Genomic DNA, 26054 nt, shown 5'->3' on the forward strand with positions numbered 1-26054 from the left:
AACATGATGGTTTGTGCACGCGGCATTGTCGGTGTGTGCTACACTGATGGCATTCGCCAGCTGCTGGACGCTGGCACTGATTATCGGTGGGGCGACAGAGGCGCATGTGCACTTGTCACTTGGCGCTACCGAGACCACGGGGCCGACCGTGGCGCTAGGCGTTAGGAGGCTTGCCGGGACGCCACGGGGCGCGTCCAAGGGGTCATGGGTCGATGATGGAAAGCAGTCCATGACATTCTCCCCCACCTGAGTTGGCGACGTCCTCGGAGCCTTACCTGCAGGATGATGATGATTGGTCAGGCTCTTGTTGGCTGGGAGGTATGTTCCCCTCGGCGTTGTGGGATGTCTTTCTGAATGATCTTCCATGTATTTCTGAAATAGCTTGAGGCGGCTGACATGGAAGACTGGATGGATTTTCCACCAGGCTGGTGTGTTCAGCCGGTATATGGATTTCCCGATGCGCCTTTTAATGGAAAAGGGTCTGATGTATTTTTGCAATAGGCGAGGATCTTGGGTCCTCTTTGCAAACAAGTTCTGCACCGAGGTTCTTACCATCACTTTGTCCCCTTCTTGATGTTAGGCAAAGCGAAGGTTTTATTCGGCATACCTCGTTGCCCTCTCTTGGGCTTTGACAAGATAGCTCCGCACTATCTTCAAAGTTTGCTCCCATTCTGTTGAGAAACTGGCAGCTCGATAAGATGATGGCATGTTTGGTGCATTCACATTTCAAAAGCACTTTTGTTTGTATAGGTGCACTTTTGTGAATTGAAACACAGCTGAGTAGCATCCAGAAGCTTCACCCAATGTGTTTGTGACCCGGTTGCAAATTGGCGGAGATGTTCCTCCAGCATGTCATTGAACCGGTCTGTTTGATCATATGCTTGCTGATGATGATGGCTTGAGTTGTAACTCAATTTGGATCTGAGGCAACTGAAGAGTTGGATCCAAAATTTGCTAGTGAAGTGTGGGTCGCAGTCACTAATGATGTTGCTGGGCATACCCCAATGTTTGACAACATGAGAGAAGAAGAGTCGAGATGTATCTTCTGCCGATATGTTTTGTGGGGCTGCGATGAAGGTAGCATACTTGGAAAATTCGTCTACTACCACCATGATGGTTGCATGATTTCCGACCTTGGGTAATCCTGTGATGAAATTCAGGGAAATGCTTTCCCAAGGTCTCTGTGGGACAGGTAGCGGCTCCAAGAGTCCCGCTTGTGCTGAGTGATCCGATTTGTCCTTTTGGAATGCTTGACAAGTCTTCACATAATGAGGGGCGCCATGAGCTGTTGGACACCGATGATGTGATGATTGTTTGATGATGTTGAGGGCAGCCGGAACCATGGGTTCAGGTCTGTTGGTTCCCTTCTTTGACTGCTTGGCCGAGATGTTTCCAGCGGCTATCTTCATGGGTATGCACGGTATGGTGCCGGGTTTGGCCCTGTTGTCTCCCATCATTAGGATCATGTTGGCATATGGTACCGGGATGGTGTTTGTTTGCCTGAGGAATTCCAATCCCACTATCAGTTCGAAGTCATCGATGATAGCTATGCGTAGGTCGAATATTCCCTTATATGGTCCAAGCTTCATTGGCACTTCTTTGGCTATTCCACTCACTGGCTGAGATGGAGAGTTGATAGCCTTGACACGACCCTTGCATTTTTGCACTGCTAGACCGAGGCGTTACACCTGAGTTGAGGCCAGGTAGTTGTGGCTAGCACGCATGTCTATCAATGCCCGAATAGGTATGCCGTTTACTTTCATGTCAACGAACATTAAGGTCCTCTTTTGTGATAAGGGAGGCCTATCGTCCGCCTTTCCTTTCCCTTTCTTTTCGATTGGGAATGCGTTCTTCTTGGGGTGGCTAGCACTGGTTCCCGCCAAGGTATCATAAATGGAGCCAACAAATGCGTTGAAGGCACCTACTTGTTCTGCGCCGACTGAGCCATCCTGATCTGACTCATCATCGTCAACAGTTTGTTGAGCATTGATTTGTGTATTGGGGCATTGATTGTTCCAATGTTCCCCACCGCAATGACGGTATTCTGATGGGGGCTTTCTCCCCCGATTGTTGTTGACTGATGTAGCACTGTTGCTGCTTGAGGAAGGAGTCTTAGATTTGGATACACCTCGATCTCCTCCATTTCTGTTGGGGCCACCGTTGCTGGGTTGGCTCCTGTTGTATCCCCCTCGGACAAGCGGCTGGGGCCTATCCTTCTGAATTTCCAACTGATAATCCCCAAGGCACTCTGCAACTTAAATGGCCTTGGGCAGGGTATCTACCCGTTGTCTTTGCATCTCCATATGAGCATAAGGTTTCAAACCTTCTATGAATGCGAACAGTTTGTCTTTGTCCCCCATATCCCGTATGTTTAGCATGAGTGCGGAGAATTCACGCACGTAGTCCCGCACCGACCTGGTGTGGCAGAGTTCACGCAACTTTATCCGTGCATTGTATTCCACATTTTCGAGGAAGAACTGCAGGCGTATGGCTGCCTTCAGTTCTGCCCATATGTTGAGAGTATCTTCACCGGCCCTGATGGCTTCGTATTTGACTCGCCACCAGAGTTTTGCATCGCCTTGAAGATACATGGCAGCAGTTGCTACCTTTTTGGATTCCTCCAACTGTCCAACGGCATCGAAGTATTGTTCGATGTCGAAGATGAAGTTTTCCACTTCTTTAGCATCCCGGGCTCCGGTGTATGGCTTGGGCTCCAGAATTTTCAGCTTTAGTGGCATGGGGGCAATGTTCATGGCACCCCTGATGTGGTTTTCACCCCCTTTGAGTAGGCTTTGAAGGGCAGCATTGACAACATTGAGCTGGCTTGTCAAGTTGTCTATGGTTTGCTGCATGATGGTCAGTCTGTCTGCCTCTAGTTCCCGATTGGCTAAATCCTCGGCACGCTCCTGTTGGAGGTCCTCGAATTTGCCATGAATTTTGTTTGTCTCGACGGCAGGCATTTCCTGGTCTTCCTCAGAGTCGTGACTGATGTTTGCTATATCAATTTCTGCCTGCCGCATTCTGCGGTCCAGGTCGTCCAACCTTTGCACTAGGATGGCTTTTAGATCAGGCAACGTATCAACGATGGGCCGTAATGCATCAACTGTCTATTCTAGGGTCGTGATACGATCCTCGTAATTCACCATGGTCAGAAATGGTGATGATGATGGCAATGAGTTCCCTCATCCGATGTCGAGCCTAGGCTTTGATACCAACTGTTACGCGGCGCCTTCCTGAAGTTCCTTGGAAAGGCGACGTAAGGCTAAGCAATCGATGTCAGTGCGGTTGCTATGCACCAACTGAGGTCCTCGCCGTACGGGAAAACCAATGTCGTGAGAAATTGAGCAGCAGAAAATGAGCAATTGATGATGAAAGCTGATGATTGTATTGATGATGATGAAAGCTATTACAAGATGCAATGCGGTGTCGGGGGGAGAGACACCAGTACAGAGAATTGTTTGAATGCTTGAATGTTTGAATGCTTTGGTCCCCCTTAATAATGCTTAAAAAAATAAACCAAAGTTACATGAGTTGACCTAAGAAAGCTGTAGAAGCACACTGAAAATGAATGAAGTAAAACTACTCTATAATTACAATGAAAAGGACTTAGTCTTCTATGGAAGCAAGTCCGATGGCAACAACTTTGTCTTGAGCAGCAAGGTCTGTGCGCGCATTACTATGGGCGCGCGCAGCACTATTTGGATCTGCCAGTGGCTGGGCGCTGATGCTTGGCATTGGATCTGCGCGCGGGGCACTGTCTGTGCTTGCGGCACTTTTGGCAACATAATGGTTTGTGCACGTGGCATTGTCAGTGCGCGCGGCACTGATGGCATTCGCCAGCCGCGCGCTGGCACTGATTATCGGTGGGGCAATAGAGGCGCATGCGCGCTTGTCACTTGGCGCTGCCGAGACCACGGGGGCGACCGTGGTGCTAGGTGTTAGGAGGCTTGCCGGGATTCCACAGGGCGCGTCCAAGGGGTCATGGGTCGATGATGGAAAGCAGCCCATGACAGTAAGCATGTTCAGCATTCTAGAAATGAGTTATGCTCCTATGATGAATAGGGATGGGGACAGTGGATCTCCCTACTTGAGACCTCTGGTTGAATGGAAAAAACCACATCTATTGCCATTGATGATAACTCCGTACTAGTTGTTGGACATGGTCCTCCATATCATGTCTATAATTATTTCACTGAAGCCCAACCTTCTTAACACAATGCATGTGAAACTTCATGATACTCTGTCATAGGCTTTGGCCATGTCTAACTTTATCACCACATTAGACCATGCATTTGGCTTTTTTATGCCTTGCAAAATTTCATATGCAAGCATAATATTCTCAGAAATGTTCCTGCCTTTGACAAATCCAGATTGGTTAGTTGAGATAATTCTGGGAAGAATGGGTGCCAATCTGGAACATATGACTTTAGAGATGATTTTGTTGATGAGGTTGCTGAGGCTGATTGGTCTGAACTAAGTGAGGGAGTTGGGGAATTCTACTTTTGGAAGTAGAACAAGGCAGGCACTGGTCATATACTTTGGCATCTCAGCACCACCAAAGAAGGCTAATACAACTTACAAGAGGTCTGTTTTGATGATGTCCCAACAAGTCTGAAAAAATTTCCCATTCATGCCATCTGGACCTGCAGCACTGGTTGGGTTCATTGAGAAGACCACTGCTTTCAGTTCTTCAACAGTTGGATCCCTGGTAAGGATCTCATTGTCTTCATCTGTGATTAGAGATGGAATACAGGTGAGGAGATCCTCTCTAATTTTACCTCCAGTTTTTGTGAAAAGGGTCTGAAAGCACTCAAAGGATGCTTCTCCAATTTTCTCATCCCCCTGCACCCATTGGCCTTCTATGTCTTTGATCTTATGGATGAATAGATTTCTTCTTCCTCCTCTTAAAAGACTATGGAAATATCTTGAATTTGCATCACCTTCCTTAAACCATTGGCGCTGAGTTTTCTGCTTCAAAATGGATTCCTCTAATTTCATGTATTTAATATATTGTGCTGTCACTTCTTGGAATACCATTCTATCAGTAGCATCATTTGTCTGTATTTAACCAGTTGTTCATAGTCCTTTGCTTTCTGAAAAATACCTCCATATTCTTGTCTTGACCAATTGCTCAAAGCTTTTGACACAGCTTTGAGTTTTTGGTAAAAAAATTCACATGGCATTACCTTTAACTTCGTAGTTCCAAATTTCCGGACAAGTGGCAGAAATCTTGCATTATCTACCCAGCAGTTGAGGAACTTAAAATATTTCTTGCTTATGTCTTGTCTAACATTCATCTCCATTAGATGGGGGTTATGATCAGAGCTTGTTGAGGATATGTGGGTAACAGTGATAGCAGGGAAAGAAGTCAACCAGTTGTCATTCACTAGACCCCTGTCCAACCTTTTCCAAACAATGGAACCTGGTTCTCTTACATTAGACCAAGTGAATTTAGGACCATAGAATCCCAGATCCACCAACCCACAGTCTTCAATCATACTTAAAAAATCCATACTTTTGTTCATTTGATAGGGAAGGCCACCTATCTTTTCCTCTATGGATGAAATTACATTGAAATCACCAATCACACACCAAGAAATTGTGCATGAAGTTGATTGCTATCTCAAAGTGTCCCACAAAGATCTCCTTAGAATGGCTTTGCACTTAGCATATATAACTGTAATTTGAAATGGATCTGCAACTTCTACATATTGGAGCTCTATTGTTAATTGTTGCTCATCCTGGGCAATGACTGTATCATTGATTTCCTGATCGCAGAAGATCCATATTTTATTGTTAATATTGGAAGCTGAGTTTTGCATTGACAGTTGGGTTTTATAGTGGTTGAGGTGAGTGTTGTCAAGGAATGGTTCTAGAACAGATATGAGGGAAAGTTTGTGAAGGTGTTTCAATGTTCTGAGTCTTTCAATGGCACCACAAGTTCGGATGCCCCTTGCATTCCAGGTGATTGTACTAATCATTAAAAATGCTTTGGGATTGTGTGTTTCGGTTGGACTTTGGAACTGGTTGCTTTACTTCTGGTAAGGTAGGGGGCTGGTTTATTTCTAGGGGAGAAGCTCTGGGAGTTTATAACCTTGTTGGCTTATGGATTACCATTGAAAGCAGTAAGAAGACGATTACAAGTATGATCTTTCTCCAAATCTTCACTATGCTCATAATCAGCTTCATCACTAAAATCAACTTCTTCTTCAGACTGAATATGTAAGTATTCATCCTTCTGCAGGTTTGAAAGGGGAAACTTGTTCAACTGGCATTGATCTATTAGAGTAGAGGATGCAACATGTGCTGCAGTACCTGCTTACTCAAGCCTAGGTGAGGGTGCAACATGAGCCATAGTACCTACTTCCTCTGTGAGAGGTGAGGGTGCTACATATGGCCCAGCTCCTGCTGCCTTGACAAGAGGTGAGGGTGCTACATGCAACACAGTTTTTGCTTTCTCTGATAGGTTTTGTTGGTTCTTCTCTATCACACTTCCTTCTTCCTTTGGCATAGGTGAAGGTGCAACATAAACCATAGTACTTACTGCCTCAGATTGAGGTGAGGGTGCTACATATGGATCAGTTCCTACTTCCTTTTCCATAGTTGAGGAAGCATGTTTATTCATTGTAGATTGTGTGGGATTGTCATCAGTGGTGATAGCCAATTCTTTGGCTGAGGCTGCTTCTTTTTGCCTTCTCATTTGTCTTCTCTTTTTCTGGCTGGGATTGGCTTTCGTCTTTTGAATGGAAGGTTGAACATCCACCAGAGATTTACCTCTATCAACAGTGCTCCTGTGATCTTCATCAGTACCAGTAGGTTGACAAGATTCCATCAAATTTCCTGAGTCCCTCTGATTTGTGGTAGCAAGGGGTATAAGGTCCAACCTAAGGTTACCTGGTGCTTCAGCACACTCATGCAAAACATGAGGAACACCCACCCCCATTAAATCCCCAGCCTGATTCACTAAGGGTTCCTTCTGACATTCCACCTCACCTCCACTGACTTCAACAACATCAATAGGAATAGGAGGGGGATTTACATTGTGCATAGGCACACCATCAGTCTTCACACCTTCCAGATTATCTTGGGGGTGTTTTGGATATTAGAAACCATGCCTGCAGCCTGAGTGACTGTAGGTGCTTGAGATTCAACAGTGGATTCTTTAGTTTGCTTTTTTCTGGGTTGTTTGCTTCTGTGGTTCATCCCTCTAGAGCCTTTCTTCTTCTGGGATTGCCATTGGTCATTGGAATGGTTATCCCCTGTTATCTGTGTTGTTGCACTTATATGGCTGGTACCTGTGATTTGCTCTTTGTTCTGATCCATATTCACCTGCTTTTGCTGAGTATTCTGATCTTTGCTTTGCACTTGTTTGGTCTGCCTTTGTTGTTGCTGTGTGTCATTGCTTTTCATGCTGTTTTGGTTGTTCTGTTTCTCAGTGGAGGCTGATGATTCTGCAACTTCTTTGTTCTTTTTCTCCTCTTCTATTTTCTTAGCTAGACATTGTGAAGCATTATGGCCCAAATGTTTGCAATGCAGGCAGTAAGCATGTAAGTCCTCATAGACTACTTCCATCCAGTTCCCATCTCCATTAATATCTTGATTTTCATCAAAACCAAGACATACATGGTGAGGTCTTTCCTTTGTTAGGTCCACCTGCATTTTAACTTTTGCAACACTATACCTAGTCTTCTGCATTGAAGCCACATCCAAATGCATAACTTTGCCAATAGATGACAGTAAAACTGAGATAAGTTCCATGCAGTAGAAATGCCATGGTAATTTTGGAATTATCACCCATGTAGGAATAATAGGTGAATCCTCATTAGCCTTGAAGTTAGGTGACCATGCATGTAGCTCCATTCTTTGGACTTGAATGAACATGTACTATTTTGTCCACACAGTAGTATGGTCATATTCATTGTCAAGGTCAATGTAAACAGTCCTAACATTGAAATGAGCAATTTTGACCCCTCCTCTGAGTTCAGTCTGAGCAATGAAGCTTTTTCTAATCAACTCCAACCTAGGCATGGTATTACTGAATTTGCCTATGATTGTATATTGACACTTGCTCGCTAAAGTTACCATGTAGTCTTGTCTGGTGAATATTACAGCTGGTTGGCCATGTTTAGTGGTAATCTTGGGTGGGATGAACTGGATTGGGGTTGTGACTTCAGCTTGCTTGGCTTTGAGTTTAGTGGCTAGAGAGTGTGTGATTGTAGGTGGTGGTGGTGCAGGGGTGCTGGATATTGTTTTGGCTTGAGTAGTGATTTCTTTTAGAGGTGGATAAGAGTTATTGGTGCTTTGGTGTTGGCCTGTAGGTAGTGTTTGGTTCTGTGGAGTGGGTGGTTTGTCAAAATTGGAGGATATTTTAGGGAAAGTTGATGGTTTTGGAGTGGGAGAGGGTTGGGATTATGTTTAGGAGGTGCTATTCCCAGGTACAATTTCAGTCGCATTTTCTTTTGATGTAGATGAGGGAGGGACAATGCTGGTGGCTAGTATGGATTGAGTTTGATTTGTAGGTGCATTAGAGGTAGGGAGTGCTGAAGAGACACTAAAATTATGGAGCATAGGAGGTGAGAGTTCATTGGTCTTATCAGCTTGATCGAGCAGAGGAATTGCAGGAACACTGCCTGAAGGTCCACTTTTGGGGATGAAGAGATTGGCTCAATTTGATTGGCAGGAGATGACTCAATTACTTTCTCCTTAACCACAAGAGACATTGCAACGTGATTTTGAGCAACTGGCACAACTGGAACTCCATTGTCGACCACCTGCGTAACTGAAGGAGAACAATTTGAGCGATCACCATTGTTCTGAGATTGTGATTGGATTTGAACATGCTGACGAGCTTCAGGAATATGCAGGGGATCTTTTCCATCCAATTGGGTCATAATTGGGCTGGTGGAACTGGATGAGACATTTTGTCGAACACCTGCGATGCTCAGAGTTGCAAAAATCGTATTTTGAAATATTGCGGAGTTTGGCTCGATTAAGTGTTGTTGTGATTCCTCGAAAATGATCTTCAGACCTACAGAAACCATTTCGCATTGGTTTTGTTTCATTTTGATACCTGGATCATCTTCTCCGGCCACTGTGAGTTCGTTGGCGATTTGCAGAAGGTCGGGACTCTCAATTCACACAGTGGAAAGCTCTGACAATTGGTGGGGAGATAGATCTCGAGCTGGGGAAGAATCTCTACCATTTGGAATTGCTCGATTTGGCTCAAAATTAATTTTGGTGATCTATGCGCCATTTCTTACAGCTGCAGCGGCTGGGTTCAAATTTTGGGACGATTCCAACTAGGGTTTGTGCACATGTATAGTGCACTTCTTTTGGGATAGGTCTGGTGGGATTCCACTGCCGGGCGGTGGAGTTGTGCTCATTTTGGTGGAATTCTTCCTTAGCGTCGTAAATTACCTATTCAGCTTAGAGTTTGCAAGTGGTTCTTGTTGGGCCGATCAAAGAAGTTCAAAATGGAGAAAAACTTGATTTTAAATTGAGGGAGGATGGTGTCCTATCTTATCAAAATAGGTTATGTGTTCCTAAAGATGATAATTGAGGAAAGAAATTCTAAATAAAGCACATGCTTCACCATATGCAATACATCCTGGAGGCACTAAAATGTACCAAACCATCAAAGAACACTACTGGTGGAATGGTATGAAGAAAGACATTGGAGAGTTTATCTCTAAATGCTTGATTTGTTAACAAATAAAGGCTGGGCATCAAGTTCTGGCTGGTTTGCTACAACCTTTGTCCATACCAGAGTGGAAATATGAGAGAATAATGATGGACTTTGTTTCTGGGTTTCCACACACTCAAAGAAATCATGATGCAATTTGGGTTATAATTGATAGACTAACCAAGAGTGCTCATTTCTTGGCAATCAGAATGGACTACACACTTGAACGTTTAGCAGAATTGTACGTTAATGAGATTGTGAGGCTGCATGGGGTTCCTGTTTCTATTATATCTGACCGAGACCCGAGGTTTACCTCAAGATTTTGGACAAGTTTGCAAGAAGCTTTGGGCACGAGATTGAACTTTAGTACTTCTTTCCATCCTCAGACAGACGGCCAGTTTGAGAGAGTAATACAAATCTTGGAGGATATGCTTCGAGCCTGCATTATTGAATTTGAGGGTAGTTGGGACAAACACTTAGCCATGATAGAATTTGATTACAATAATAGCTACAAATCAAGTATAGGTATGCCTCCTTATGAAGCTTTATATGAGAGAAAATGTAGAACGCCTCTTTGTTGGAACGAGGTTGGTGAAAGGAAATTGGTGGGTCCTGAGATTGAGCAACAAAACTGAAGATAAGCTAAAAATCATCAAGTATCACTTAAAAATTGCTTCAAATAGACAAAAGTCTTATACTGATCTTAAGAGGCGTGAGATTGAGTATCAAGCACGCAAAAAGGTATTCTTAAAGGTTTCTCCATGGAAGAAGTAGATGAGATTTGGCCAAAAAGGTAAACTTAGTCCTCGATTTATTGGACCTTATGAAGTGCTTGAGAGACTTGGCCCAGTTGCTTATAAACTGGCTCTTCCACCTGAGTTAGACAAGATCCATAACGTCTTCCATGTTTTTATGCTTAGAAGATACCGCTCAGATCCATCTCATATTCTTCTTATTGAATCTATTGAGGTCAATACTGATTTGACCTATGAAAAAGAACCTATCCATATCTTAGCGCGTGAGTTAAAGGATCTTAGAAATAAGAGAACCCCTTAGTGAAAGTCCTTTGGAGAAATTATTCTGGCAAAGAAGCTACCTGGGAGTTTGAAGAGGATATGCGAGTTCGATATCCACATTTGTTTCGGGACTAGTAAGAGGTAAATTTCGGGATGAAATTTATTTAAGGGGAAGAGAGTTGTAATACCCCAAAGTTTTAACTAATATTTGCATTCTCGATTGAGCATCTTTATAATGAGGATAGATTTTACTTCGCACTTCCTAAATGTGAATTTGACAATATATGAAAATTGCTTACTTTAGATTGTGTTAATATTGACAAAGAAGTTCCATGGTGTTGCTATGTGTAACACTTAATATTATTTTGATGAATTGTTATGAAATACATTAGATATTTAAGGTTTTGGACTGCCACCCTTTTTGTATTTATCCAAAAAAGAAAACTTTGGGCAGCCACCTTTTGTTCATCCTTATCCAATGTGAGATATACTATCATCCTTGTGAGATATCCTTAAAGACCTCCTCTAATATTTCATTTCTTCATGCCAAAGAAAACCCCTACACTCTCTCCTTATTATCATATGAAACACTACATGATAACCATCAGAAATTTTCACTAAACCAACCAGCCAAACTAGTTCCTGATGAAGCTCAAGTTGCTCATCTCTTTTGTGGTAAGTTACTAAACCCGTTTTTACACTAGACAGTTATTAGTTTTTCTTCATATATTCTTCTATAGAGCTCCATTTTAAGTGATCCAAGCTTTTCTGAAAATATATTTTATAGCTCTATAACTCTTATTCAGGCACCAAAACCTAGTTTTACCTGTATTTATCCGAAAAGGGATCATAAAGTACAGGACAGGTGCTGCCCAGCTTTTTGTTTTTCAAACTATCCTTGTACTACTGTTAGTAGTTTTAGCATACTCTTTTGTACGAAACTGATATTAGGGTGATTCAAAATTTCCTGAGTCCCTAAGATATATGTCTACGACTTTAATGAAGACTATACAGTCTAGTTTGTCCATTTAAATCTTCAAAACGGAGCCACAACACAAGACAGTGGTACTGTCCAGAATTTTTGTTTCAAATATTTAGGGTGATTTTCACCAATATCATATTTAGTTTGACATTTCAAATCACTGAACTTATATAGATATTTGATTATGTATTTAAGGTATATATACCCTTGTAAAATCTAAGGGGAAGTGTTTGAAGAAGTGGACGGATTTTGTTGGTCTATGGCGTAGACGATTCGAACGTCCTCAAGTTGTGGTTGAACTGTTTTGTGGTAAAACACCGAGGTTTGTGTATAAACTTGAAGTTGTACTATTTTTACTTGCTTGAATGTTTTGAAATAACTTGAGTTTTTCTTTCCCTTGTCTTCAATTAATATCGTTGTATTCGTGTTAATCATGTATTGCAAGATATTCGTTAACTCGCCCACTTGTACGGATTGCTTGATCATTTTGCATTCTTGTTGGGACTTTGTCCTTCTTAAGGCAGTGACTTTGTCACTCATCTCGGCATGCCTCTTGATTCGGATCTTTTTTCATCTTGACTTTGGATTTGTAGTCCGTCTTAAATTATGAAACTTGTCCGTATTAAGTACGAACTAAGAAGCCATTTTTAATATGGTTCTTGATTCTCTTGACTATTGGGTTTTGACCCTACTTGAGTTGGGGCTTCGGTTCATCTTGATATCTCCTATTGCTTAGTGTGATGGCATGGCATACATATTGGGTAAAAAATGGATATTTGGCAAACTCTCTTGGATTGATAGTATACGCTTTCTTGATACTTGAATCTTGAACATTGTTATTGATAGTTGAAAATACCTCAAGGTTTGATATTCGATAATTTTACTATATATTTGTTCACTTGTTTTAAATTTATGTTTCATCTGAGCTACCTATGTCTGAAAAGGGGAATTGGAGAATTTAATGGCTCCAAGACCAAAGTTTATATGCCACTAAGCTTTATGCTTAGCGATAGTTGTTTTCTATCGTAGGTAATTTACAGGACGAGATTTGAAGACGACCTTATGAAGTAGTCTTTTTGGAAGCATTTATGGAGATCATATTTGCATACGCACCTAGGTTTTGTATAGTTTTAGGACTTGTACATGATCTATATGTCACACTTATGTATGTTATTTTGGAGGCTTGTTGGATCACAAGACCAAAATCTTGTAACATGTAATTTGGTGACTTGTTTTGCTGTTTTAGGGTGTGTTATTAGCTCAAGTCTTGCAATATGCTGAATTTACACTTTGTCTTGTAAAAATGTACAAAGGAGAAGACTAGTTTTCCTATTATACTCGCTAGTTTGAAATTTATGTACAATCAATATGCAGTGATGTTGAACGAAAAATGTAATTTTGTTAGGAAGTTGCTTTAAATGTGTTGATTATTCGAGAAGGGTTGTATCACTTTATCTTGATATTTTGATATTTGTAACGACCCAATCGATCGTTTTGAGTATTTGCACATCGCTCGGTAGTTTGAGGGCATGAGTAGCTCTGTATGATAAATTATGACTTGTGTGAATCGTCAGTTTGGTTTTCAGGTTATTCGGAATCGATTTGGAAGAATGAATTTCATGATTGAAGCTTTAAGTTAGAAGAGTTGACCAAGTTTGACTTTTTTAGTATTTGACCTTGGATTGGAGTTTCGATGGTTCAGTTAGGTCAAGATGGTGATTTTGGACTCGGGTGTATGCCCGAATTTGCATTTGGATGTTTCTAGAAGGTTTCGGCGCAAATTGGCGAAAGTTGGAAATTTAAAGGTTTGGAAAGTTCATAAGTTTGACCGAGAGTTGACTTTGATGATATCGGATTCGAATTGTGATTCCGGGAATTGGAATAGCTTCTTTATGTCATTTGGGACTTGTATGCAAAATGTGGGTTCATTCCAGGTTGATTTGAAATGTTTTGGCTCGAGTTTTGGAAGTTGAAAGTCCAAAGTTCAATTAAGTTCGAATTGAGGTGCGATTCGTCATTTCGATGTTGTTATGTGTGATTTGAGGCATCGAGTAAGTCAATGTTATATTATGGAACTTTTTGGTATATTCAGACGGGGTCCCGAGGGGCTCGGGTGAGTTTCGGATAGGTTTGGGTTGTGTTGCGCTCGTTTTTTATGTTTCGACGTCATTTCTTCAAGCATAAATGGTACCACATTAAGCAAATAAGCTCCAATTTTTGTTTTGATTGAAGCATTAGATCGTATCGTAAGTTTGGAACTATAGCAACTGGAGTCATCAAGTTTTGACATCGTATGAGGAATTTAAGATCCTTTTACTAAGAATTGGGTTGCCAGATTTATTTTAGATTAATTACGAAATTGCCACTGAATTCGTATTTAAAAATCTACACTATTTGCAAATATTGAAACCAACATATCTCCTTCATTATAAGGTCAAATGGAGTGATTCAAAAGTCTAAATTGACTGGAATTTCACAAGGAATCCATTGGAAGCATCATAAATGAGTTTAAGGATCGTTTGTCATGAGAAACAAGGAAGAACAGACAGGCAGAAGCATATAAATCAAGGATTTGTTCATTTGGTCATATTTTGAGTTGAGGTGCTCGGATTTGGACGATTTTTGAAGTGATTTTCACCACATGGATTGAGGTAAGTTTTCTCTACTCATTTTGTATTATATTTCATGAATCTATCTTTATTTTTGGTAGTTGGTTGATGATTTCAAAAGTGAAATTTGGGGGATTTTGTCTAAAATTTCATAAAGTGAATTTTTGAGTTTTGAATATCGATTTGGAGTCGGATTTGAGTGAAAATAGTATGGTTGGACTCATAATTGAATGTATTATCATATTTTATAAGTTTCATCGAGTTCCGAGGTGGGGGCCCCGGTTGAATGTTTTGGTTGATTTTGGGCTTTTGAGTAAAGATTCGACCTTTATCAATTGGAATTGTTTCCTTAGGATTTATTTGACGTATTTGAGTTGATTTTGGCTAGTTTCGAGCCATTCGAGATGGCATTTTTGGAGCATCGTTTGGCTTGCTCGGTGTTGGATTTGGCTTATTCGAGGTAAGTAACACTTCTAAACTTGGTGATGAGGGTATGAACCCCGAATATATGTGATATATGTTTGGTGTTGAGGTGACGCACATGCTAGGTGACGGGCGTGTGGGCATGCACTATGTGAATTGTGACTCGGTTATTTCTATGGTACTGTGTAGTCACCTAATCTTATTTGTATCCATGAAATCTCTACGTGCTAGAGTAATTGAGATATGATCCATGTTAGAAAATGTCTAGGATATATGCTTATCATGTTGGGACCCACTGGGGTCATTTTTACTGTTGAGTTACTAGTTTTTATTGAAATTACATACTCAGTCATACGCATTCATCAACATATCATATCTCAATCTCTGTTACCATTTATTGATACATCACGTCATTATTTTTGGGCTGATCTTTCATGACATTGTGAGCCCGAGAGATTAGAGAGATTGATGATTTAGTGAGGCCGAGGGCCTATTTGTGAGTGGTATTTATGGGAGCGGGTTGCACGCCGCAACAAGTTATTTTGATTTATGCCATGATTGGCTTATTATAGCGCTTGCACTGAAGGAGCCCCTCCGGAGTCTGTACACACCACTAGTGAGCGTAGGTACTTACTGAGTGCGAGTGCCAAGTGAGAGTGCCGAGTGATTGGGAGAATTGAGTAACTGTGAGGACTGAGTGGTTGTGAGGACTGAGTGACTGTGAGGACTGAGTGACTAGGAGGACTGAGTCAATTGATACTCTGAGAGTATGCATATGGTTTTATCACTGAGTTGCATCGCATTCGATATGCACACTTGACATACAGGCATAGAGATGCATTTTCCTCATGATGTACGGTATCACGTCTTTCATAACTTCTCGTGCATATTTACATGTAGGCATAGAGATGTATTTTCCTCATGCCATTTGAAAATGAAACATTTACATGTTGAGAGCTTTGGGAAAAATTACATTTTTCAAACTTACTCTTACTTTTGGTATTTTCGGTGAATGATTTGGGATTTACTGTTATACATGAAAAGCATGTCTAGTTTTCTATAACTGTGAATGAGACGAGCATCATATCTTTGAATTACTTCGTGTACCATTTTTTACTATATCTTTATGCACTTTTGTTGGTTATTAGAGTTGGACTCTGACCCTTGTCCCAGCTCGTCACTGCTTTCAACCTAAGGTTAGGTTTGTTACTTATTGAGTGCATGGGGTCGGCTGTACTCATACTACACTTCTGCACCTTGCGTGCAGACTTGAATCTTGACGTTGTTGTGTATGATGGGATCTAGCATTGAAGACGTACCTGCATTCCGGTAATAGCTGCCTCTTGTTCATGGTAGCTCTAGACTTATGAAAAATCTATTTATGTATAATTCGGATAGATGATTTATTTATTTTACACTAGCTTTGTAAACTCTAAATCTTAGAAGCTCATGATTTGTACTAACAGTCCTTGGGAAATGTATAAGATTCAGATATTTTCTTTTATTTGTTTGTCTCATTAAATTTTCTTGGAATTGGTTTATTGTCAATTGCCTTACCTAACGGGTTGGGTTAGGTGCCATCACGACTAGTTAGATTTTGGGTCGTGACAAGTTAGTATCAGAGCTCTAGGTTCATAGGTTCTAAGAGTTATGAGCAAGTGTCTAGTAGAGTCTTGCGGATCGGTATGATGACGTCCATACCTATCTTCGAGAGGCTACATGGCATCTAGGATAATTTTCCATCTTTCTTTCCTTATCGTGCGGAATTGATTCAACTTGAAACATAACTCTTTGAATTCATTCCACACATTCATATGCGCATGTGAGCGCTCGGTATCGGTTGTGCATCGACGGCTTATGATTCCATGGATGAGGTGCGAGATGTGATTTTGGTGTGCTGATGATGGGCCAGTGTGGAGGACTTGAGGCTGGGTTTTGACTATAGCTTGAGCACGGGGATTTCGGTTGTGTGAGCACGTACTTTTGGACTTATATGTCCGGTATTGTCCCTATGAGTGGAATTTGTGGCTCAATGAGTGGTTGGATGGCTATATGATGAGTATAATGTGATTGCAGGATGTGTTTAGATGGATTTAATATGACGAGAAGAGTTTGCTTGAGATTTAAAAAGGACTATTGGGTGCTTGATTTCTGTCTTGATGTGACGTATAGTCTTGAGTTATGAGAGTATTGGAGGATCTTTCTTGTTATTTAACGGAGGAACGAATTAGGTTCTCATGCCTTGTTGGTGAGTTCAGACCCAAGAAGATTAAGCGATTGCATAGTAGTCGTGGCTTTGAAAGGTTATAGAGAGATGTCAGTTTGGGGCTAAGTAGGTGGGTTATACTTGTGCGATTTGAGTTTGGATTGGAGGTAATAGCTGACCTAGCCGTCACGAGAATGAATGCGAGGTTTGCAGATGATTTGAGGTATTAGAGGGTTTGTGCTACATGAGCTTATGAGGGATTGAGTTGAATTTTGGTGCGGGATTATGGCAGTAATAGAGCATGGGTATTATAAGCTATCGAGTGTTTTGTCCTATGGCTTTGAGCCAAGTGGGGGAGTCTGCTATCGATGATTTAATTGTGTGGTTGTGTATTGTACTGATTTCGGTTTGAGGCATACTTGTGAATCGGTTATGACTTGTAGAGATTGAGACCGAGGATGGCTTGAGTAAAGGAATTTCTGGATATGGGTTATGTTACACTTTATGGGTATATGAAAATCATGGAATGATTGAGGTGTTATTCGTGAAGGATGTAGTGCGCATAGAGTAGGAATTTTCTCGATTGTGTTAAGGCGGGGTTACTTCTGTGGGTGTTGTCGTGCTAATGGGGCACAAGTCATTCGGCCTGCTTGGGGCGGTGCAATTCAGATTTGAGCAGAGTGTGGCTTTTGAGAAAGTTCTAATGGATTCAAGAGTTTTATAAAGCAATTGTGAATTTTTCCGGATTTGTATATGGCTAGGATCTGAGATTTTTCATTGGATGGTGTCGATACTTGTGGCATTTCTATATCATTATGGATTCTACATTTCAGCATCACGAAGGTGAAGGAAAATGGCTTTAGATTCACAGAAGGTCTCTTCAGAGTGGGTGTCTCAGTTGTGGTACTTTTGGGGTGTTTAAGAGGGAATACGGCGGCGTATGGGCCTTAGGGAGGTGTGGTTTTATTCTAGGATCTTTTGGGGTGAGTCTTGGTTGAGGATCATGGTATTGTGGCAAGGAGGAGTGTCAACTTGAGGGTAATTCAGAAGGAACTCGGAGAAATAGGGCAGCCTGGTAGTAGGTTGGATCAATAAGGAAATGGTATGCTCGATTCTTTTGGTTCTCATGATGTGGTGAGTCTCTACAGGTGTTTTGTAGCAGTACTCTTGGGTTTGGCGACTCGCGTGGCTTGGTTGAGTTAGAGAGATTTTGTTCTGACGGCTTTATTATGTGCAAATAGATTTCAAAGTGCACTCAAGGATTTCTACCACGGTTAGAGGTGTATATTTCCTACCGGCGTGAGGAACATGTTGCGTATTGTAATTTTTTCCAGGATAAGATCAAATGGAAGGTTCCTGGCCAATTGAGTATGTAGTTTGCTTGCGACTTAGAGTTGATTATGCGATTCTCGTACTTTTTCTATGATGGCATGATAGATGTGGCGTGTTATGTGGGATGGAGATTTGCATGTGCAAGGTCATGGGTCCGTTTCAAAGGAAAGATCATAAATTCTTAGATAGTATGGACGATTTTCAAAGTTTAGATGAATGATATAACTATTTGGTAATTCCTAGGAAGGGTGCGCATTTCAGAAGGTGCACTGTGTTCAGACTTGCAGCTGCTTCATTGGTATTGTGGTACTCACATGGTTGATCGAGTGCTGATATTCAGATTTTTCTATGTGGCACAGAAGAATTATAGAAGTATTCCTCGTGGGATGATCGTGTGTGAGAGATGTGTTAGACATTCAGGCGGTGGAGTTGGGATCGAAAATGGTGATTCATGTGTTCTATGGACTTGGAGACCAAAAGTTCTCAAAAACAGATCATTTCGTGGTTGTGGAATGTGAAGATGTTCCCAAAGCTAGCCAGGTGATAATATGTGTTATAGTTCAGTCGTTGTGGACTTTCGGAGGGTTATGTATCTATTTGTGGGTGATCGAAGTGGATTTGGGGTCCATTTGCAGGCCCAATGAGGATGTGTATTCTACACCGGGTCGGATTGGTTGACTCCATACTGCTGTTCTTGAGGGATGTTCCATTCGGTTAGAGTTGAGCTTATTCGCGTTCTGAGATGTTCCATGAGTTACCCTTCTATGCTATGAGGGTTGGGATTCGTTAGTTATAGGCACACATGGTGGGGTCCTATTGGGGCCTTATAGCGGAATTTGAGCGAGATGGATATTAGGGTGTTGAATGATTGATTGCGCATTTGGTTATGTTCTTTCCGGACTGTGGTATTGTGTTATTGGTTCCCCCGTGGTTATGGTCATGCACCTTAGGTACTTGAGGTCATATTGCACGTGGCTGTTGATTTTGGGCATGGTGGCTTGAGGTATTCCATATGGACAGTGTTTGGACAGGGTTATGTTGAGATATGATCATTTGTGTCAGATTCGTGTGTTGTTGTTCTACTGTGTATGATGGACTCATGGCATTGCGGTTGTGGTGGTATTTGTTGAACTTGCGGGACGGTTCTCTCATTTGAGTAATTTTCCATGATTGAGTACATTTGAATTGTTGCGTATTGGTGCACAGATTGCATGATTTGTGGATCTGTGTAGTATTGGTGTGGCGTGTCAGTAGAGTATCTTGTATTTGATAAGAGGAGGTCGTCATACCTAGAATGGGTGTTATCGTATTTGATTGCGGTATATTTGAAAGGACAATGTCGCTGATCGGCTTAGAAATTGGCCATAATTCTTGTCGAAGGAGAGGGAGCTCCATGGCTTGTTGATCTGATGAGTGGTTAGGAGTTTCTGCGTGTTTCTTTCATCATCGACAGTGTACGAAGGTTTTAAAATGAGGTTCTGTTTGATATGAGGTTTATTACCGGTATTGGGTTATTTTGAGCAGCTACTGTGATCAGAAATTTTGCTACGAGTATGCGAGTCATATGGTATGTCATGGGATTACATCTTAGGTTATGGTTATGTCTTGATACAGCTTGTTCAGATACATACAGTGTGAGGAAGTGAGATTTGGGTCTTGTATTCCAGGTATTGGAAATTGGATTCCGTGGTTTACGGGCTGAGGTTGAAGTAATTATCTTCAGTTATGTTGTTTTGTCGGGCCTATATGGAATAGGGTGATGTGGAATCACCCCTAGGTATGTGCATGGTAAGGTTACACGGCGGTTTAGGGCTTTGGACGACTCTGGGCACGTTCGAGGACGAACGTATGTTTAAGTGTGGGAGGATGTAACGACCCGATCGGTCGTTTTGAGCATTTGCACTTCGCTCGGTAGTTTGAGGGCATGAGTAGCTCCGTATGATGCATTATGACTTGTGTGAATCGTCGGTTTTGGTTTTCAGGTTATTCGGAATCGATTTGGAAGAATGAATTTCATGATTGAAGCTTTAAGTTAGAAAAATTGACCAAGTTTGACTTTTTAAGTATTTGACCTTGGATTGGAGTTTTGATGGTTCACTTAGGTCCGGATGGTGATTTTGGACTCGGGCGTATGCCCGGATTTGCATTTGGATGTTTCTAGAAGGTTTCGGCGCAAATTGGCAAAAGTTGGAAATTTGAAGGTTTGGAAAGTTCATAAGTTTGACCGATAGTTGACTTTGATGATATCGCATTCGAATTGTGGTTTTGGAATTCGGAATAGCTTCGTTATGTCATTTGGGACTTGTATGCAAAATTTGGGTTCACTCCGGGTTGATTTAATATGTTTCGGCGCGAGTTTTGGAAGTTGAAAGTCCAAAGTTAAGTTAAGTTCGAATTGAGGTGCGATTCATCGTTTCGATGCTGTTATGTGTGATTTGAGGAATCGAGCAAGTCCATTTTATATTATGGGACTTTTTGGTATTTTCGGACAGGGTCCCGAGGGGCTCGGGTGAGTTTTGGATAGGTTTGGGTTGTGTTGCGCTCGTTTGATTATGTTTCAACGTCGTTTCTTCAAGCATAAATGGTACCACATTAAGAAAATGAGCTCCAATTTTTGTTTTGATTGAAGAATTAGATCCGCATCGTAATTTTGGAACTACATCAACTAGAATCATCAAGTTTCGCCATCGTATGAGGAATTTATGATCATTTTACTAAGAATTGGGTTACTAGATTTTTCAGATTAATTATGAAATTGCCGCTGAATTCGTATTTAAAAAATCGTAAAAGGGCCTAAAATGCCCCTTTACTATATGAAATAGGACATGCTAGCCCTCTGTTAAATATTGATATCTATTCTGCCCTTGCCGTCAACAAATGGGCTCGTATATGCCCTCCAACACTAACGGGAGGCTCATATATGGCTTTATGAGTCTCTCGTTAGTGATGGAGGGCATATACGAGCCCATTTGTTGACGGAAAGGGCAGAACAGAGACCAACTTTTAACGGAGGGCTATCCTGTCCTATTTCATACAGTAAAGGGGCACTTTAGGCCATTTTTCGTTTAAAAATCTGCATTATTTGCAAATATTGAAACCAACATATCTCCTTCATTATAAGATCAAATGGAGTGATTCAATAACCTAACTTGACTGAAATTTCACAAGGAATCCATTGGAGGCATCAAAAGTGAGTTTCGGGATAGTTTAGCATAAGAAACGAGGCAGAACAATTGGGCGGAAGAATATAAATCAAGGGTTTGTTCATTTGGTCATATTTTGAGTTGAGGTGCTCGGATTTGGATGATATTTGAAGTGATTTTCACCACATGGATTAGGGTAAGTGTTCTCTACTCATTTGTGATTATATTTCATGAATCTATCTTCGTTTTTGGCAATTGGTTGATGATTTCAAAAGTGAAATTTGGGGGGTTTTGGGGGGGTTTGTCTAAAATTTTATAAAGTAAATTTTTGAGTTTTGAACATTGATTTGAAGTCGGATTGGAGAGATTGATGACTGAGTGAGGCCGAGGGCCTGTTTGTGAGTGGTATTTATGGGAGCGGTCTGCACGCCACAGCAAGTTATTTTTATTTATGCCATGATTGGCTTATTAAAGCGCTTGGGCTGAAGGAGCCCCTCTGGAGTCTGTACACACCCCTAGTGAGCGCAGGTACCTACTGAGTGCGAGTGCCGAGTGTGAGTGCCGAGCGCGAGTGCCGAGTGATTGGGAGGATTGAGTGACTGTAAGAACTGAGTTGTTGTGAGGACTGAGTGGCTGTGAGGACCGAGTGACTGGGAGGACTGAGTGAATTGATACTCTGAGAGTATGCATATGGTTTTATCACTGAGTTGCATCGCATTCGACGTGCACACTTGACATACAGGCATAGAGATGCATTTTCCTCATGATGTATGGCATCACGTCATTCATGACTTCTCATACATATTGACATGTAGGCATAGAGATGTATTTTCCTCATGCTATTTGAAAATAAAACATTTACCTGCTGAGAGCTTTGGGAAAAATTATAGTTTTCAAACTTACTCATACTTTTGGTGTTTTCGGTGAAAGATTTGGGATTTACTGTTATACTTGAAAAGCATGCCTATTTTTCCGTAACTGTGAATGAGACGAGCATCATATCTCTGAGTTACTTCGTGTACCATTTTCTACTATATTGTTATGCATTATTGCTGGTTATTAGAGTTAGACTCTGACCCTTGTCCCATCTCGTCACTGCTTTCAACCTAAGGTTAGGTTTGTTACTTATTGAGTACATGGGGTCGGTTGTAGTCATACTACACTTCTGCACCTTGCATGCAGACTTGGATGTTGACGTTGCTGTGTATAACGGGAGCTAGCATTGAAGACGTACCTACATTCTGGTAATAGTTGCCTCTTGTTCATGGTAGCTCTAGACTTATGAAAAATCTGTTTATGTATAATTCAGACAGATGATGTATTTATTTTACACTAGCTTTGTGAACTCTAAATCTTAGAAGCACATGATTTGTACTACCAGTCCTTGGGAAATGTATAAGATTCAGATATTTTCTTTTATTTATTTGTCTCATTAAATTTCATTGGAATTGGTTTATTGTCAATAGGCTTACCTAGCGGGTTGGGTTAGGTGCCATCATGACTAGTTGGATTTTGGGTCGTGATAACATTGTATTTCATTTAAGAAATTTTATGAAGTGTATTTTCAAAAACAAAAATATTGCACCTTGAAACCTTTGTTGCATGGGCCTATTTCCGGTACTAAATTATTATGAATGTCTTTTTAGATTAATATCTTCTTAATGTTGTAAGTAGTAAGTTAGATTTGTTTCCTAAGTAGCACCCTCCCAAAGGGGTTGCTACATGACTGCTCGTGCTGGACTTTAGTGATCGACTGTTAGCTGCTTACGGAGACTTCAACGTATGCCTGCTCGGCGTCCGCAGGTCTCAGAGTCACCTTCCTTTTCCTTTACTCATGTTGTGTCTTTCATTCAGACAGTGATGTAGTAGACATTTTAGCTTCCTCTGTAGAGCTTATGACTCAGTTCCACCGATTTTGGGGAAAGTGTTTGTTGAATTCTGTTTCGGGAGATTTTATGAGTTTATTAGACTTGTTTTAGTATTTATGTCAAGCTATTATTAAATGTTAGGCTTACCTAGTCGTCCTTCCATGTAGCTCCACAACCTATCAAAACACTTCAAATTCACACCAAACTCACTTGTTAGTCCGCCTCAATATTAAACAAAAACTAAAACTAAAACTAAACTAACTCTACGTCGGGTTAATACCCTTTATATCTGCCATGGTCCAACCAATAGCAGTCTTATATTCCTGCAACACTCGTAGGAGTTTTCTACCTGCACAACTAACAAACTAGATGATATAATAACAGGTAAAGTAGAGTTAAGCCCTAAGAAAGCATACCTGAGGTGGGCTGGAAGTGGTTTCAGGTCCAATTGTGGTGGCTCCTCTATTGATGGCTTCGCAAGTGGTGTTTCTCTTTCTCCTAAGTGTAGTGGCTCGCACTGGGGTTCCCTTTTCCAGAACCCTTGACCTTTAAGAGCCATGACCCACTCTGCCAACTCTTCACCATCCACATCTTCCAAATTCATCAAGCAAGCTTCTAACGGGTCTCTGACATTAAGGATCTCATCCTCCTCTTGTAGTATTACATCAACCGCCTCCACTAGCAAACAATTTGCAAATTCGCTGGGCCTCATCATAGATTGTTGAACATTGAATATTATTTATTCATTATTCAACCTCATTTTCAACTCTCCAGTCTCACAATCGATCAATGCTCTCCTAGTGGCTAAGAATGGCCTCCCCAAAATTATTGGTATTTCTTCATCAACTTGACAGTCAAGAATAACAAAATCGACAGGAAATACAAACTTCCCCACTTGGATGAGCACATCATCCAGAATTCCTGTTGGCATTTTCACTGTGCGATTAGCCAGTTGCAGCAACATTGAGGTCGGTCTAGCTCTGCCAATGCCTAATTTTGTGTAGATTGCCAAGGGCATCAAGTTGATACTGGCTCCCAAGTCACACAATGCTTTAGCAAAAGCATAACTTTCAATTGTGCATGGGATAGTGAAACTGTCGGGATCGAACAATTGTTTAGCCATAGGTCTTGTCACTACCGCACTACAAGTTTGAGTTTGAGTTACAGTAGATAGGTCCTGGAAGTCAAATTTTCGAGACATCAGATCCTTCATCATTTTCGAATAGCCTGGCATTTCCCTCAAAGCATCCATCAGTAGAATATTCAATTGAATTTGTCTGAGCATTTCTATGAATTTCCTGTATTGATCATCTTTCTTTTTCTTTGCCAGCCTTTGAGGGAATAGTGCAGGAATTAGCTTCTGCCCATTGCTTGGTGTCTTTTCTTGATTAGGAGTCTTTTCCACCACCTGTTCTGGGAGTTGTTCAATTTCCTTCTCTTTGCCTTTGTCAACTTGTGCTTGTTCTATTACAACCTCTGTGAGCTCCGTTGACTCGTCGATCTCTAATGGCACTGGAGTAATTAGCATTGTGTCTCTACTAGATTGAGCAACTTCTTGCTCTCTGTCTAAATCCCTTCCATTCCTGAGACTTACTGCTATTAACTGATTTGGGTTCTGCTCACTTGGATTGATGTTTATGTCTGCAGACAACGTTCCTTGTGGGAGATTATTCAAAGCCATGGACAACTGGCCTAATTGAGTTTCAATGCCTTTAATAGCCGAATCATGTGCGGCTAACTTTTCTTGCATCCTTCCATTTGTCCCAATAATTTGTTGCCGCATGTCCTTGATTTCTATCATATTACGGTCGTCCTGTCTGGTCACCTGCTATTGATGAGGCGGTTGGTAAGCCAACTACTATTGGTGCTACTGATTGTAGCTCTGCTGCCTTTGATAAGGCACGACTTGGCTTTGTGGTCGTGCTCCCCCAGGATTGGTATTGTATTGTTGTTAGGTTGGTCTATACTGCTGATTCTGAGGTCCCCATGCTGTCCACCTTGCCTCTGACCCCCAAAATTATTGACGTAATTCATGTCTTCTTTGAAGCCCTGGTTATCATTCTCTCCACTCCACGAGCAAATATATGACTGATTTATGCAGGGAGTGCATAGGCCTCCATTTGTTGTGTCAACAATGTGCACCTGTTTTGTACCCATCTCATCAATTTTCTTTGTCAACAAGCTCATCTGGGTCATGAGAGTAGCTATGTTTTCTGTATTTGTATTGTTTGGGTCAAAAGTAACAGAATGCACTATTGGAGTGAGTGTTGTATCTCTCGCCATCCAGCCTGAATTTTGAGCCATCTTGTCAACAAGAATCTTACAGTCTGTGAATGATTTTCTCAAAAATGCACCCCCAGCTGAAGCATCTACATTGGCCTTCAGACTGACAGCCAAACCCATATAGAATATTTTGTCCTAGCATCTGATCCAGGATGCCATGGTGTGGACACTTCACCAACATGCCCTTAAACCTCTCCCAAGTTTCATGCAAAGTTTCAGTTGGTTTCTGTCTGAACTGTAATATCTCATCAATTTGCCTTGCAGTCTTGTTGGGTGGATAGAACTTGTTTAAGAACTGCTTGACTAGTTCCTCCCAAGTAGCAATGGAGTTTATTGGCAGCGAATTCAGCCAAGTTTGAGCCTCCCCAGTCACTCAGAATAAAACAATAATAATATGATTACTTCAAGTGTCACATTCGGCTGTCTTTGAGTGACACAAATTGATAGAAAATTCTTCAGATGTTGTGGGTCTTCGATGTACGACCCGGAGAACATCCCTTTATTCTGCAG

At 41.3% G+C, this 26054-nt stretch overlaps 1 protein-coding gene and 1 non-coding gene across 2 annotated transcripts; one reads left to right on the forward strand and one right to left on the reverse strand.

Moving 5' to 3' along the window:
• Positions 1-24000: 24000 nt before the first annotated feature.
• Positions 24001-25044, reverse strand: LOC138896031 (uncharacterized). Its single transcript, XM_070180803.1, has one exon. It carries the CDS (start codon positions 25042-25044, stop codon positions 24001-24003), a length of 1044 nt encoding a protein of 347 aa, XP_070036904.1.
• Positions 25045-25696: 652 nt separating this feature from the next.
• LOC117276143 (small nucleolar RNA R71) lies at positions 25697-25803 on the forward strand. The gene has a single exon (XR_004506371.1). It is a non-coding gene; the product is annotated as a small nucleolar RNA R71 (small nucleolar RNA).
• Positions 25804-26054: the final 251 nt, after the last annotated feature.

This window comes from Nicotiana tomentosiformis, chromosome 7 (assembly GCF_000390325.3).
Source record: "Nicotiana tomentosiformis chromosome 7, ASM39032v3, whole genome shotgun sequence".
NCBI lineage: Eukaryota > Viridiplantae > Streptophyta > Magnoliopsida > Solanales > Solanaceae > Nicotiana > Nicotiana tomentosiformis.